Genomic DNA, 16,409 nt, shown 5'->3' on the forward strand with positions numbered 1-16,409 from the left:
AAAAGGGTTTTTCTTAATTGACAACCTCAGGGTGTCTATATTTTGTTGCCCTGTAAGTATTATCATTTCACATGATAAAAATGTGTATTAACAATGATAATTTTTAATGATGACATAATGATGGGTCACATATAAATTATTTTTGAAAATATTTTTATACTGTTGGCATAAAGAACTTTAGAGAATTAGATGAGAGACATGTAAAAGAAGGTGTTAAATTCTAACTATTTGATAAAAAATAACAAGTTCTAAATATAGCTATAAATGAGTCTATTAGATAGATTCACCAAAAAGTAAGAAAAAAAATCTTATATGCATTGAGATAAATAATCGAACTTGACATGTGACATACATAAGGATTTTCCATTTATATAATGGCTAAAAATGCCAAATTATTAATGTCTCTTTTAAGAAAAACTATTCATGCGGAAATGATTCCTCACATTGTCCAAGTATGAAATATTCTTTTTGGGTTTTCTTTTTAGTTATATATGTAACAATAGGAGAAGATATTTCTGAAAATCACAACATAAATCTGAGCCATTTTTAATTTTATTTAATCTGAACAGGTGGTTCCCATTTAGATTTGGGAGAGTGTATATTATGTCTATAGTATTGGAACATATGTGGGATGCATGTCAAAACAGGGGATTTTGGTTGAATTGGATTTCATAATTTGAGATGTGGCAATTTAAACTATGTCCTCTCTATCCAATAGTTAGATAGACACATAATTTGTCCACTTGTAAGAATAGACAAATTATGTGTATTGCTTGCCTCTCCATTTTCATGTTCAAAATCAAGTTGAAATCTCCAACCAGATTCTGAGTTTTTGGATAAATCTAACAAGAAATAAACAAAGGAAAGAGGTTCAAGCTTTTCCACGTGGTCAGATGTGCCAAGAGTGTCATTCTGGGCTTATAATAAGAAATTACTATGAAGAAAGAAAACAAAACAACAAATACCTCCAAACAACTCTGTAGTAAGTATATAGTACATTAGTACCATAGTCTATGCAGAGAAACTCTCTTTTTCTTATTCTATATCTCACCCTCACCCTGACTCTCTTCTCCTTATATCTCACAGATGGTGAATTATAATATTACAAATATTAAACAACCCCACTTTTCACAAAAAATGCATACAACCACTGCCCTTAAAACTATTCATTAAAAAAAAAAAATATATATATATATATATATATTAATCAATCTCCTTTAAAAAGAATCTCCTGGATGGATCCCACGGCATTGATACGCCGGCCTTGAAAGCAGGCCCCCGGCGCTTGTCGGGCAGGTCATCTTCCCAACGGGTACCACCATACAATTGTAAGATAGGCAGAGCGAAACAGAGTCCGGCAATATCGATCCGGGTTCTAAAGGAAACCCGGATAAGTAATTGTGTTGCACGTATAGTGTTTTCATGCTACCCTGGCACACATTTCGTACATACTCATTTGGTATGATTCCAATCAGACGGTTGTTATTCAAGAACAAGCTCTCCACTCCTGCCAATCCCGGTGACACTTCCCCCGACAGAAGGTTGTGACTCAAGTCAACGATCGATCCCTCCCCACCGTATGATGCTCCATCAAAGGTCAATGTTCTGGGGATCACACCAGATAAATTGTTCCGTTGAAGTAGCAATGATGAGAGCCTCGGATTAAACAACGTCTCCGGGATTTTTCCACTGAACCGATTCATGCTCAGGTCAAGGTAGACCAACTCTGTTAGAGGTTTTAGGGAGTTGAGTGGGCCCCAAATCTCGTTTTCAGTGACGGAGAGGTATCGTAGGGACAACGGTAGTGACGGCAGCCATCCCGAGAAACGGTTCTTTTTCAAATCTAGGTGGAGGAGTTGAGTCAACACGTTGGGAAACACGCCGGTGAGGCGGTTCGATGCGAGAATCAGAACTCGAAGCGAGGCTAACCGGGTCAGACCAGGCGGGACCCGACCGCCGAGTTGGTTACCGCTGAGATCGAGTGTGTGAAGGTTGGGGAGAGTTGAGAAACTATACGGTATCGGACCAGATAAGCGGTTGTTTGTTAAGGAAATGACTCGGAGGTTCTTTAGTGTGCCGAGTTGGGTAGGGATTGTACCGGAGACAATGCCGGCGTAGAGGACGAGTTGGGTGAGAGCAGTGAGGTTTGAGAGAGAGGAAGTGAGTGAACCGGTAAGTCCGAGTGAGCCGGTTAGGCCCGTGCCGAGAGTGAGGGAGGTGACACGGAGGAGGGGAGAGGGGGCGGAGGGGTCCTGTGAGCAGAGGAGGCCGCTGAAGGTGGAGCATGGATTGGGTGAAGTGAAGTCCCATGTGGAGAAGAAATTTGAATGCGGGAGATCTCTTAGAGTGGCTTTTATGGCGTGGAGAGCAGAGAGATCGAGGGCGCTGATCTGTGGATGTTGCAGTTGGAGGGATTGGTGTGTGAGGAAGAGGAAGAGTAGCAGAAATAGTAGAAACTGAGGCTTCGTCATAGGAGTTACACAGGGGAGGAATGCTGTGACAAGTGAGATTTGTAGAGAGAAAGAGAGAGAGAGAGAGAGCATAATAGACAGTTGGTCTGACGGTGGTGGAGAGAATGAGAAGTGATGCAGCCAACTTCACTATATGTCAGTTTATCTATGTCGTGTGTGAGTTGTATAACTCTTGACCGTCCATGGGAAATGATTAGGTGTAGCTTAGTATATACATCATGTAAATGTGATGCTACACAGATTAAAAATCGGATCAGATCGTGTCAGGTACAACAAAGGCCAATCACGTATAAAAAGATTTACGAGTTATGGTTAATTATAATAAGTGTTGACTGTCAACTTAATGAACCATTATAAATCAACCACATGATTATAATGATAAATTATAATAAGGTATCAATTATTTACTTGACGTATCATATAGATTGGTCAAGCCAAAGTATTTTATATGCATTTTGTTTTCCACCAAGATAATCTGTCATTCAATTTTTTCTTTTCCTTTTTTTATGAAAAATTATTGACAAATGTTTTGCATGCTTCGTCTTTCATAAACCCAATAATTTTATCTCTAACGATAAAATATGAATGCCCCTGACAGCCATGTTAATCATTACTCCGATCCCAAAGGTTGACATAATAGGATCGAAATCCTATAATTTTAGAGCCGATCCAAACACATTTTAGAACCATTCGGGTTCAAATTGGCTGAGACCAATTCGTATCTTGATTCCGAGTTTACCAACCAGAGAAGAAGGAGAAATTATATCAAAATTGTGGGTGTGGAATGCATTTGGGTTTGTAAATCTCTCTTTTCAGGTTATTAAATTGTAGAGTGGGGCCATGATCACGAAGAGGACAAATCCCACGTGAGATGGTTGGGCCATCAATTAATCCCAACATCAATCAAGGTGGGTCTCCCATGAGATGGGTGACATTGGATTATTTTCCTCACAAATTTAAAGTGAGTAATGGAGGGAAGGGACGACAGAGTAATGCACATGGATGCTCGCTTGAGCCTTTATTTACTTGTTTTCTTTAGAAGAATTGACTTTATCTGAAAGCATATATCTTTGCTCACACAGAGTAGGTGCGAAAAGATTGAATTTATTATACGAACACTCCCATAATATGGAGAATTTATTGAATGTAATAAGGTAAAAATTGAATAACAAGCTTTGGAAAATTCTCGGAAAGAAAAGACTTTCAAAGACGTTGATGAGAATGGTAATTTATATAGAAACGTAATACTAAAAGTGATGTAGAAGATAATAGAAAAACAAGAATAAATAATGCACATAAATTTATGTGGTTCAGCAAGATTACCTACGTTCTTGGTGAGATGAAATTCTATTTCAATATCAATGGAGAATAAGGTTACAACGCTTGCCCTCACACCTCTCAATATTACTTGTATTATAGAAAAAGAAAACATTGTTACAAATATATAGCGAAAAACTCGAATCTGAAAAGTACAAAATTATCCTCAAATAAAAATTTTGAACAGGAGACTGCACCTCCTTACAACCCCACTATGCAGGGGGGCCTCCTACCCCCCTTGCAAGCCCCACGGCTGATAAGCACCTAGGTAAAAGAAAAATTTTCTCCTATAATTAAAATTTTATCAAATTGATCCCTTGAAAATTGATATTGAGCAAACTAGGACATAGTAACAAGTCTGCTAGTCTAAATGGATTGGGTGAGCCAGTGTGAAGTATGATAAGCTATAGGTGCCAATTTAAGGATGTTCCATTGAATTAAAGCTAAAGCAATCAATTAATTAGACCGTATTTTCAAAGAAATTTGATTAAAAAATGTATCATCCATATGAGGCTTACATATTCAATGCAAGAAAGAGAAAATAGTAATGAAAATCGCACGTAACTCTAAGTTTGTGGGAAAGCTTTTAATGTTATTTATATAAAAGCAAAACCTTAATTGACTTAAAATCTCTCACCATTATTCTGGATGAATGCGGATGGTACCATGGAAAATAAAGTAATTGAAATAAAGAGCTAAAAGGGTGAGACATCTTTTACATTTTTGGAAGGACTTTTCAATCTAAACCATATGATTGGCGAAATCAATTTTATGTGCATGTACCATATGAATATTTTCTTTTCACTTACCTTTGCAAAATCAATTTTACTATGAGGATTCATTTCCATGCTTTGTCACATAATGAACCGTGAGACTCCCACTGACACTCTCTCTTCTCGAACAAAATATGGACATCTTACTATATTAATTTGTCTCACACTTTTTCATTATGTAGTTTCCTACTCTAGTGTCGTGACTCGTGAAAAACCTTTGCAAAAATGTGTTATTATAAGAAACATACGCTGTCAGATTGCATAATCCATACGTCCTCACATACTGAATCATGGGCTCATACTGATATTTTTTTTCATATTATGACTATGTGGACCTCATGTTTATCGATCCCTTGTGCATTATACCATAATCTAAACCCTCAAAAGGTGTGACATTTAGATTTCTTCTTACATTGTCTTTGTGAGAATTAAACCCTCTCCCTCTAACATGAGTTGCTAAAAAAAAATTACCTACATACATAGCCTTAACCCTAAGAGCAGTAATAGGCTCCAAAAGTAGTTTCACCATATTGGGAGGTGGGGGTGGGTTGGCAATATGGGCATCAGTTTCCTTTTTTGAGTAGAACTTAGTTATTTGGATGTATTTAATCATTTGATATATGCAGTCAGGGAAGAAGTCATTGTGGCTTTTGTTTGGATTGAAAGCTGAAAATGCAGTTCACATGAGGTGGGAGAATGTGAGTTAGTGTGGTTATTAAGGCCTTAAAACCAAGTACTTGGTGGACATTTGACATTATTTATAGCTTACATGCCAAAAAACAAAAAAGCAGTGTTTGGCTACCTACTTCTATGAACTCCATTACTATCATTGACGATAACTAGAAAATATCCGTTATAAGTAGCCGTTTGTGGTGGAGTCTTAAAACTGGTCACGCATATTAAATGGTTGAGCTCCCCGTGAATGGAGAATGTCACCATTCAGTTGAAATGACCAAAATACCAATTTATACTTATCCCCTCCGTGGAATCCATGGGAATCTATGAGGTCTATGATTTTTAGGTCTTCATTTGATTTACCACGTGGCAGATATTTTTTATTATTAGGACAAGTCATCATGAAATACGTTGTCAAGATTATGTGTCAAAGTTAAAAAAATTTAAATGGTAAAATTTATCTCATGTAACATTCGAGTATTTATTCAATTACATGTGTGGCTTAGAGTTTCCTATTAATCCACAATTTCAGACATTTCAAAAGAATACAACACTAGATTAAATGACCAAATACGAAGTAAACAACACCACCTCAAATAACTCATGCATAGGATGCTCAGCAGAAAAATTTACATCACTTACTAGGGTTCAAAATCCTAACTCACAATAGACTGAAATAGAAGAGAGAATGTGAGATGTGTTAAGAGTTAAGGGTGTCAAATTCTAGTACAAAACAGTCTGACGTTCTAAAACCGAGCCAAATCAACCTCTTAATTTTTATTTTTTTATATATTTTTGTTTTATCAAAAGAAGAAAAAAAAACTTGGATTAAGGATTATATGATACATTGTCTACATTATCAAAAGAGTGGTTAGCCGGCCTATGATTTATAGTATTAGCAACCCCCCATACCATTTCCATGGCAGAGTTGGGGAGCCCTTTTTACACAAAAGTGATGGACCGAGAGAGTTCATATATTTTACAAAAAAATAGCATACGAACACTAGGATAGCCTAGTGGTGGTAACTTTGGCTTGTGGAGCCGAAACCCAAGAGAGGAGGTTACGGGATCAAACCCTATCGTACACATTGTGTGAGTGTGTGTGTGTGTGTTTTCTTACTGGGGATTGTGTGGGTTAGGCACATAGTCTCAAGTTCAATTCCCCATCTATGCATCTATGATTCCATGAACCTAAACTTACCTTGTGATATATGCTATGCATGAGAGTAGACCACTTTAGTGATTCAGTATTTAAATGAAGAGAAAAATATTTTACCACCCATTTAAGTGAGAGATTGTTCAGATTTTGTAATCGGAGACCCAATGGGCCGGCCATCCAAATATGTGAAGTGAATCACACAATATAAGAAGAGATGTTCCAAAGATTCAGGGTGATGGTTGCGGAATGGGCAATCAGGATTGGTATTAAGCCATTTCCCTAACCGATCTTTGATTGGGAGTCCATTATGTATGGTACGCCAAAAAAACATAGTGAATTTGGGGTGGGTCTTTAATTTCCATAAAAATTTCCACTATCTTCCAAGCATGGGTCGCGAAGGCCGATTGATGGATTGTTCAAAATTTGTTTGGAGAAAAGAGGCTCCAGATCAGGTAGAAAAGCATCCATTGGATATTAGGGATCATGTCCATTTATCATCTTGGTCTGAAAGAGAGAAACTACCAATGGTTTGGGAAAAAAAATAGAATGTAAAGAATAGTTGAGTGAAGCCAGGTTCTAAGATGTAACCTGCATTATTTTGCTCACCTTGTCTAATGGATTGATCCCATGCGTTTCAGTCTTAATTGTTAGACTTTGGTTTTGATTATCAAAACTAAAACAGATCAAACTGAATAAAGCCAAACTCGATGAAAATTGGATTAAAAAAAAAAAACAAAAATATTTTTTTATTGTCATTATATATAGGGAAATATAAATAAATAATAGTGTTGTAGACTCTTTTGCAAACTATAAACAAGTCTTTGAGCTTGAAATTCTTGTCCAATCATAATTAGATACTCTCTTGATATTTGAAGTGGATTCCTTATCGAGCATTTATTTCATTCACAAACAAACATCATGAATCTAATACACTGATCATTAATCATTCGCACACTAAAACCAATAATATCCAATTGCAATGATAAGGACTACTCATGTATGGGGAGCAATTATAAACTATTATTGAGAATTTTATTTCTAATTTTCAACTTATAATAATTAATATAATACTTCGAATGATCCCGTCTTATTTACATAAATATATATTCACATTTTATTTGGAAACGTCATTCTTTAAAACACACAATACAACAACCATATGTACAAACTGTTAAGTACTGTCCTGATTGTTAATTACACTTTAAAGTATTAATCTTATGATAGTCATATACCTAATTAATTATATTTCAATTCAAACTAATTAATATTTAAATCATTAAATTTATTTGATAGACTCATAAACCCAAAAGATTCACCTTGCATTTACAATGAGAATGATATCTACAATCACAAAAGAGTCATTCCTCATATGGCATCGTTAGAAGACCTTTCCATATGTTCTAATGTTTGGCATATGAAAAATCAATTGGAGCTTAAATTTTGTGGATAGATAGAACTTAGGCGATATTACTCGCATGTGAAGTCCCGATCCTACCTAAATCGATCATGAGGTGAGGTAGAATTTCAAAAATAGAAGCTTGTGAATTTTTTTTAAAGCTAAAAAAAAGAAATTTAAAATCAAAAGGACATTAGAGTTACCAATCCTCAGGGGTTGATTGGATAGAATTTTGTTTTAAAATTTTCACGAGTGACAACTCCAACCATGAATTACAAATATTCCAAATATAGTTATAAATTTTACTTCATTTTACAATAAAATTCCTTAAATTTGAAAAAAAAAAAAAAAATCCATTGGCAAAGTTATAAATTGCTTAAAGCCCGAAATAGGTTCAACCATTTAATAAACCGGTCGAGATCTGGCCTAGGTAATGCATTACTCGGTCGGTAAAGGGTCCTCAACGTAAGATCCACAGGCCCCGAAACCAAAACAAACTCGGACCAGAATTCCACCTGAAGTAGAACCGATTGGCATGGATTTTAGGATATAAGTCATTAGCCTGTCAATAAATCCTTTGAGAATTAATTGACCCAGACAGAGTGCTCATTATGTAATGTATATCAGAGGACCCACTGGTGTAATTATGAACCAAAACAACATAACCCGATTGGCCCAAATACAAACCAAAGTGATTGCACCATTTATAGTCTCAAACCGGGTTATAGACCGGTAATTGATTGACTTACCAACCAATTAGGTCCAACCAAAACTAACAGGGACCAACCGGCTGATACCCCTACAAAATGTCAACTGTATAACTCTCTGTACAAATCTACTTCTATTAGGGGTGAAAGAGGGCCTGGTTTCTTAAAACCCTAACTCAATCTTAGTTCCTCAAAATTCCACTCAGGCACAACCCAACCTTGTCGTATTCATACCAACCCAACTAGGCCTTAATTTATCCTATCAAGGTCAGGTTGGCTCGGTTGGGTTGACCTTAGCTTCTGCAATGGTTGGATTAATCTTGATTGGTATGTTTTTACCATTTATATATTATACATAAAATTATAGAAAAATGATATAATAGTAGGAGTCCTAAATTATAACATAGAGATTCAAGGTTAATTTTTAGGTCGGGTTGAGGCCTCAAGCCCAATCCATTTTAACTTTGACCCACGGTTGGAGTTTTTCAACCTTAACTCACTCTTAGATTCATAAAACTTGATTCAAACCCTATTCAGATTCAAGGTGGACCACTATGAGTTCAAATTGTTTGGACCAAACTTTCACCCTTTTCCTTATGTTGCGTAATGTGTAAAATTAAGAGACAAAACTATAGCTATCACATGTGTGGAAAACATAACGTGCAAGTGGGCCCCACAGATTACCAAAATTTGACCTAATCATATCCCAGTAAGGCCGGCCCACCATGATAATTCAATCAACGATAAGGAAACCATAGCTTTCACGCGTGTCAGATGCAGATGCACACGTGATAGTATTGGAACATACCAAAGACGGAAAATACAGAGAAAGAAAGACAAAAGAGAAAAAATCCTAAAATCTCCTGACAGATCAAGAGAGTGAAACCAATAAGGGCTTTCTAAAACCGTCAGATTAGAATCTTATAAGATGCCAGATAGTTTCATGTGAACCTAGTGCCCACCGAATTGAATCCCCTAAAGCTATTCTAAATTTCAGGGAAAGAGAAAAGAGGAATTTAGTAGTACAAAGTACGTAGCCTCCCATTATCATTTGTCTGAATTTTGTTGACTTGTCAAATTTTTGGAATTGTTCTATGGAACGTGTCTACGTAGGAAACGTGGAATGGACTGCACTTAAATACTTGATAAACGGTTGTGATCATTCAACTACTCCATCTTCCTCTAACCGCGTTAGTCTATGTTGACCTGTCATTGGTCTTCTTTGGTTTTCTCTCCCTCTCTCTCTAGAAGAGTGGCCGGCCAACCCAACTCCCAAGAAAGTGTGAAATTACTTTTCTTTCTCTCTCTCTCTCTCTGCTTTCTCCTCTTCTTCTCTCCCTCACAGAGTCGGCTCTTTGATCTCTGAAAGTCAAAACGATACCGAAGAGGCTAACAGAGAACGAAGCGAAACCTTCTCCTTTGCTTTCTCTCTGAAATTTCCAGCTGAAACAATCTCCGATTGGGTACCTGTGTTAGTTCTTCTTCTGATCTGAAGGTCAGTGAACAGTGTATTTATTGGTTTTTGGTGGTTGGGTCGTTAATTGTTCCAAATTTATATCCATTCGATGAGTGGGAACGGTACATCGGGATCCGGAGGAGCTGGATCGGCTGATTCTTCAGCACCCAGAAGGAACTCAAAGCGACCCAAGTGTAAGTTTTCTCCTGAAAATTTCATTTCCTTTTGATTTACTTCGTTTTTTGGGTACGATTCATCAGTACCCAGATGAAACCCTTAGCTACCCATACATAAGAATCTCTCTATTTCTCTCTCTCTCTCTCTTTCTCTCTTTCTTCCTCTCTGTACATATATCAAGTAAGATGAACTTATACTGAGTAGTTTTCTTGTTAATTTTCTTCCCTTTGTGCTTTAATCTTTATCAATCAGCTGTCTTTATCTTTGCAGTTTTTCATCTGAAGTACTAACTTTTTTAAACAGATTGAAGAGATTAGTTGCATGTTTTTCTTCCTTGATTTCCAATGAGGTTATGTTGAACTGATAAACAGGTCTTCTGTGTACTTATTGCTCTAATTAGCTTCCTATTTCCGGCCGTCATGCTTTACATCATCTTTGCCCTGGGTGGAATTTCTCTGTATTGAGCTATTCCCAACAACACCTCCCCCGAGTCCATCTCCCCCTACAACCCCGGGCCCAAAAAAGAAGAGGAAAGTAAAGGAATAACTTTTTCATGTGACCTGAACACCTGCGATGCTGGGTCAGAAATTGGTTGGGAAACGCAGATGCAGAGTGGGTCATCGGAGAAAACGCCATGGACTACTTGCAACTGAAACCGTGAAACTTGAAATTAGAGTTACGAAACCTTAAACTATGAAATCTGTGACTTCAGATGCTTCAACCATGGATTATCAAATGTGAAATCCATGAAAATCCTTCAAAACTAAAACTTGTAAGTTATTACCCAATGAAATCTCATTGATCCCTACTGTGAATGATGCGTGCAGGGATTCCATATAGAGAAAATAGGAAAATTAAGACAAGGGAGGGATTTAGATAAAAGAAATAAATAAAATTAAATAAAGGATGGGGTTGGCTTTACGGACGAAGCCATGACGTCTCGGCCTATCGGGAGGTAGCCGAGCTCTTCTCAAGATAAACCCAAGAGATAATTTTTGGGATTTCATTCGTTGCCGTACTTTTTTGGTCCTTCCTCTTAAATAGGATATGACAACGGTTATAAAGAGTTACAACATCTTACTCCGATAACACCACTTCTCTAATAACTACTACTATAACCAATAACTTCTACATAATTGAAAATTCCTAAACAACTAAATTCTATCACAAAAGTAACTATTCCCGCTTACTTTGTGCACGTAACATTCCATCCCCGTTAAGATTGGTCTTGTCCTCAAGACCACTTGCTGGAAATTTAATCTTCATTGCATCTAGATCCTCCCAAGTTGTTTTAGCATGTTGGTAGTCTTCCCTTGGCTTAATCGAGGAAGCCATGACCTTGTTTCTCTAGAGAGAAATTGTAGAAATTCCACCGGTGGATGTCATGTCTGAGCTCTGATATCAGATCATGCATGTAGGGATTCCATAGAGAGAAAATAGGGCAAGTAAGACAAGGGAGGGATTTAGATAAAAGAAATAAATAAAATTAAATAAAGGATTTGGTTGGCTTTATGGATGAAACCATGACGTCCCGGCCTATTGGGAGGTAGCCGACCTCTTCTCAAGATAAAACCAAGAGATAATTTTTAGGATTTCATTCGTTGCCCTACTTTTTTGCGCCTTCCTCTTAAATAGGATATGATAACGGTTACAAAGAGTTACAACCTCTTACTCCACTAACACCACTTCTCTAATAACTACTACTATAACTGATACCTCCTACATAATTGAAAATTCCTAAGCAACTAAATTCTATCACAAAAGTAACTATTCCCGCTTATTTGTGCACGTAACAGTGAAACAGAGACTGCTGCAAACCCTAAGGATCGGCTTTGGTCCTTTCACTAAGGATCTCACAATTTTCTAGTAGTTCTCTCTTATTGCTGGTGCTTGCTTTTCACTCTTGAGACATCGATTTCTCCCTTTTGAGAGAAAACCCATACAAGGTGGTAATATGGTTATTCTGTTGAGGTCTATCCCATAGAGGTACTCAAATTGGATTAGTGATCGATTTCTAGGTTTCGTGGTAAACCTAATTGGTTACTTCCAATTATGTAAATCAACAGTTCTATCAGCACTCAAAGGTAGGGCATTTCCCATTTTATAGAAACTTTTGTACCAGAAAGAATGGAATTTCCGATTATAACCCCCTTGGGAAGTAAAATATCTCTCTTCTCAATATGAGCCACCAAATTTGACAAGTATCTACAATCTCCCTTTTTCTGATGGTCATATGCCAAATCATCAGTCTGCATGGCTGGGAAACAGGGTGTTATAGAAAGGGATCCAAGTAAACGTATAGCAGAAACCTTTCCCATTATTTTGTTTTTGAGTTGTACCATTTTTCTTTGGTAGTATCCTCTGAATTTAATCAGTTGTCATGATTGAATTATGTATGGCTCCTAGTCTCTCAAATAATACTGCTTTCAGTATATATAGACTGATTTTATTAACAGTTTAAGATAGATTTTAGAGTTAACTTCAAAAAAATTAAATGTCCACTACCATAATTAATCCCCATGTTTCTTTAAAGTTCAAATCATCCCTACTTAGTTGTTGCCTGCCTCTTAATTTAGATTAATTGCAGAGAATACTATTGTTGTAAGATGCTCACTTGACCCCAACCTGACCCAACTGGCTGTTTGGATTTTCGATCATCAAATTAGAGCCTTACGGGGACAGATTTTTCCTTCCAAATTTTGTTACTAATTATGGTTGAATTTTTTTCTAAATTTTCTCATTATTCAGTATGACATGATATAGTTCTATTCAGTATTCATACCAGTAAATAAATAATAATAAATGAGAAACTCATATAATTTTATTTTCTTTTCAGATTCAAGATTTACTCAACAAGAGCTTCCAGCTTGCAAGCCGATACTCACTCCAAAATGGGTAAGCAAGATCCAACAGATCTATAACAGATTCCTTCATACTCTTCTTATTATAAATTAGCTGTTTCATTCAGCATAAGTAAACCTATTATTATAGTAGCTATTTCATTCAGCGTAAGTGAACGTATCTAACAACCCCCATGTTTCTTACAGGTGATCTTAGCATTCACAGTTGTCAGCATAATCTTCATCCCCATTGGAGTTGCTGCCCTCCTTGCTTCCCAGGACGTATGTGTTAAGAATGATCCGTAATCTTCTATATCCTCCTTTTATGTGTTTATTTATTATTCATTAATTTATTTTGGTTATCTTCCATTTGTTAGGTTGTTGAAATTATCGATCAGTATGAAACAGACTGCATACCAGAACGCTCCAGAGGCAGCCAGGATGACGAGCTGAAGTACATACAGAGCGGTGTGGATAAAACCTGCAATAGGACACTAACAGTAATGTCTCCTTCTCAGAAATTTGCTTTTGTTAGTTTGAGAGATCATTTATACAAATTAAGAAACAAATTCTGATCACTCTGTGGGGAGAAGTTGTATTTCTATGAGAGTTTTTTCCAAAACCAAGCCAAGTAACATGCAGAAACAATTTGTTGCAGGTGCCAAAGCATATGAAGCAGCCTATTTATGTATACTATCAACTTGATAACTTCTACCAGAATCATAGAAGGTATCTTTTATTTTCAAATAGTATCCAAAGTTGATTTATATGTGAAAATTAGCACAAGAAGAATATGACAGCATATACTTGATGGTGATTTTGATATACTTAATGGTGATTTTAATTTAGTCAACTGGAATTTTTGGTTCAGAAGTAATAATTTTTTACTGACTAAGACTAGAATAGGACATGCATAACCAAGATAAGAATTTTGAAATGGATGAGTGATTCAGTGGCAAGACAGAAAGGTGAAAAATAAGAAATGAATGAATTCCAGGAACTAGGTGTAGCTATCATTCAGTTCATAATTTTGTTCCTCAAAATCTTGCGTAGTGCCTAATAAATCAGATTGCCGGGGAGGAAAGAAAGAAAGAAACTTACATAACAAACATGGCCAATGGTCATTGAAAAAAGAAAAAAAAAAGAAAAAGAAAATCCAAGATGAATGTGTTGACCCAGATAAGAAGGAAATTTTGGAAGGACAAAGTTAGAATGAAACCATCCCTGGATCTCTGGGAACTTTGGTGGCGGAATAGGTGACAAGAAGCCTCATTCTGACCTAAATTGGCTAGGACATTCACCAGCTGATTTCCCCATCACCACTGCCGGGGGTTGGAATGAATTATGTTCGAATATTACAGCGCATTATTTGTTCCAAAGCTCTTTAGTGATCAAATCTGACCTATAGCAATTTGGTGCAAGTTTAAAGCTCCAAAAGGACATGAGGAGGTCAGAAAGGATATATGGTGAAGTAATGAGAAGACAGAACTTGTTTGACCTTGAATAAAATCGGTTAGAAAGGTCAATTTGGTCCAAGATGAAAGCTGTAGAAGGTCAAGGGGAAGGGCGGAAGGCAAAAAGGATATGGGCTACAGTAGTAAGAGGAGTCTTGAATTAGAATTCAGCAGAAGGCATAGCCAGATGATGGGAACAGCGACTCAATTACAAAACATGAATAATTTGACAAAAAGGGCATATCCGGTGCATGAGGCTCCCGCATGTGTGAGGTCCGCTGGGGGGGGGGGGCGAGAACTACCCCTGAAAGAAGAGATTGATTTTATTAGGATATTACCATTTTAACCCCAAGGGGGTAGCTGAGTTGGCAAGGGACCTTTGCCTCAGGTAGCGTGTGGTTATGAGTTCGACTCCTCTTACCTCATTGGGGCCACTTACACGGGGGTGTTTAGTACTCTTCACTGCTTTCAGTGAAAGTTGAATGGTTTTCATTCAATCCCGGTATGACCCGGTCCATGCGGTTATGGGATCAGTATGGGTCCATGGGACTGGCCTAGATACCCTTCGTTAGCCCAAAAAAAGGGGGGGTGGAAATGATATTACCATTTAATTCACAATGGCCCAAAAGGGCCTGAAGGGTTAACCCAAAAAATGTTAAAGCGGGAATTTCTACAATTTTATGCAGCAAAATGATATACCCTAGTGGAAGTTGGATTTTAAGTCCTCTTAGACCATCATGAAACAACTTCCTGAATCATGACTAAATTATTGTATGAATAAATTGGGGGAAACCATTATATCTCACATTATGACAATAGCTCCCATGGTTGTGCTTTGTGACTCAGGTATGTCAAGAGCCGAAATGATGCACAGCTAATGGATAAGAAGAATGCAGACACAACAACCGGCTGTGACCCTGAGGCCACAGTGAATGGTTCTGCCATTGTGCCCTGCGGTCTTATTGCTTGGAGTTTGTTCAATGATACTTACAGCTTCTCTCTCAAAAACCGGCAACTACAGGTAAACAAAACGGGCATTTCCTGGAAGAGTGACAGGGATCACAAGTTTGGTAGCAATGTGTACCCCAAAAATTTCCAGAAAGGACCCCTAAAAGGCGGTAAAACCCTTGTTGCCAACAAATCGGTAAGTCGTTCATTTCCACTCCTTATAAAACTTTAATAGATTCATTGCCTTTGGCAATTGAACAGTTGATAATTAGGATGGTTGCCATTAACGGACAAGAACCTGATCTCGTTTGATATATTACGTGCAACAGTTGAGTGAGCAGGAGGACCTTATTGTCTGGATGAGAACTGCAGCTCTCCCAACTTTTAGGAAGTTGTATGGGAAGATAGAGGTGGATCTCCAAGCAAATGACATCATACAAGTCACACTGCAGAACAACTACAACACATACAGTTTTAGTGGAAAGAAGAAGCTTGTACTTTCCACCACTAGCTGGCTTGGAGGAAAGAATGACTTTCTTGGCATTGCATATCTCACAATTGGAGGGTTGTGCTTCTTTCTAGCCATGGTCTTCACTGTCGTATACATCGTTAAGCCAAGGTAGCAATCGTTTTAATGCAAAGAATTACTTTAATCATTTATCACCATCAAATCTATTACCTTCAATGGTACTGACCCTGCCTTTTCTCTTTTCAGGCGACTTGGAGACCCTTCGTACTTATCATGGAACAGAAATCCTGCAGGACGCTTAGATACTTAATCAGATGGGTCATCCAGTTCCTGTATGTGGGTTAATGTGCTATTTTGTGTACTGAGAAATCTAAATGACTTTATTTGTAAAGTGTGGGTTGCTTATAGTCAATGAATCATTCCAGTTGTTGGGAGTTAGAATTTTTCAATAGCGAGATGCATACAGTGCTTGTATAATTTCAGAAAGAAGTTATTAGACATTGCCATTCTTTACAAATTACAAAGAGTCCCCCCCCCCCTCCCCTCTTCCCCTTTCGATTCGAAGCA

General features: G+C 37.3%; 1 protein-coding gene across 1 annotated transcript; it reads left to right on the top strand.

Moving 5' to 3' along the window:
* Nucleotides 1–9,766: 9,766 nt before the first annotated feature.
* LOC122085495 (ALA-interacting subunit 3) lies at nucleotides 9,767–16,359 on the top strand. The gene is made up of 8 exons (XM_042653951.1): nucleotides 9,767–10,148; nucleotides 12,968–13,026; nucleotides 13,179–13,253; nucleotides 13,349–13,471; nucleotides 13,630–13,700; nucleotides 15,272–15,569; nucleotides 15,703–15,992; nucleotides 16,089–16,359. The coding sequence occupies exons 1-8, from the start codon at nucleotides 10,064–10,066 to the stop codon at nucleotides 16,150–16,152; spliced, it is 1,065 nt and encodes a 354-aa protein (XP_042509885.1). The 5' UTR covers nucleotides 9,767–10,063; the 3' UTR covers nucleotides 16,153–16,359.
* Nucleotides 16,360–16,409: the final 50 nt, after the last annotated feature.

This window comes from Macadamia integrifolia, chromosome 8 (genome assembly GCF_013358625.1).
Source record: "Macadamia integrifolia cultivar HAES 741 chromosome 8, SCU_Mint_v3, whole genome shotgun sequence".
NCBI classification, from domain to species: domain Eukaryota; kingdom Viridiplantae; phylum Streptophyta; class Magnoliopsida; order Proteales; family Proteaceae; genus Macadamia; species Macadamia integrifolia.

What these genes read in the sequence shown, in the direction of transcription:
- LOC122085495 (XM_042653951.1), top strand. Translation starts at nt 10,064, where the DNA reads ATGAGTGGGAACGGTACATCGGGATCCGGAGGAGCTGGATCGGCTGAT. An exon ending in TTCTACCAGAATCATAGAAG is followed by an intron (nt 13,701 to 15,271) that starts GTATCTTTTATT and finishes TTTGTGACTCAG; the next exon opens with GTATGTCAAGAGCCGAAATG. An exon ending in CCCTTGTTGCCAACAAATCG is followed by an intron (nt 15,570 to 15,702) that starts GTAAGTCGTTCA and finishes TACGTGCAACAG; the next exon opens with TTGAGTGAGCAGGAGGACCT.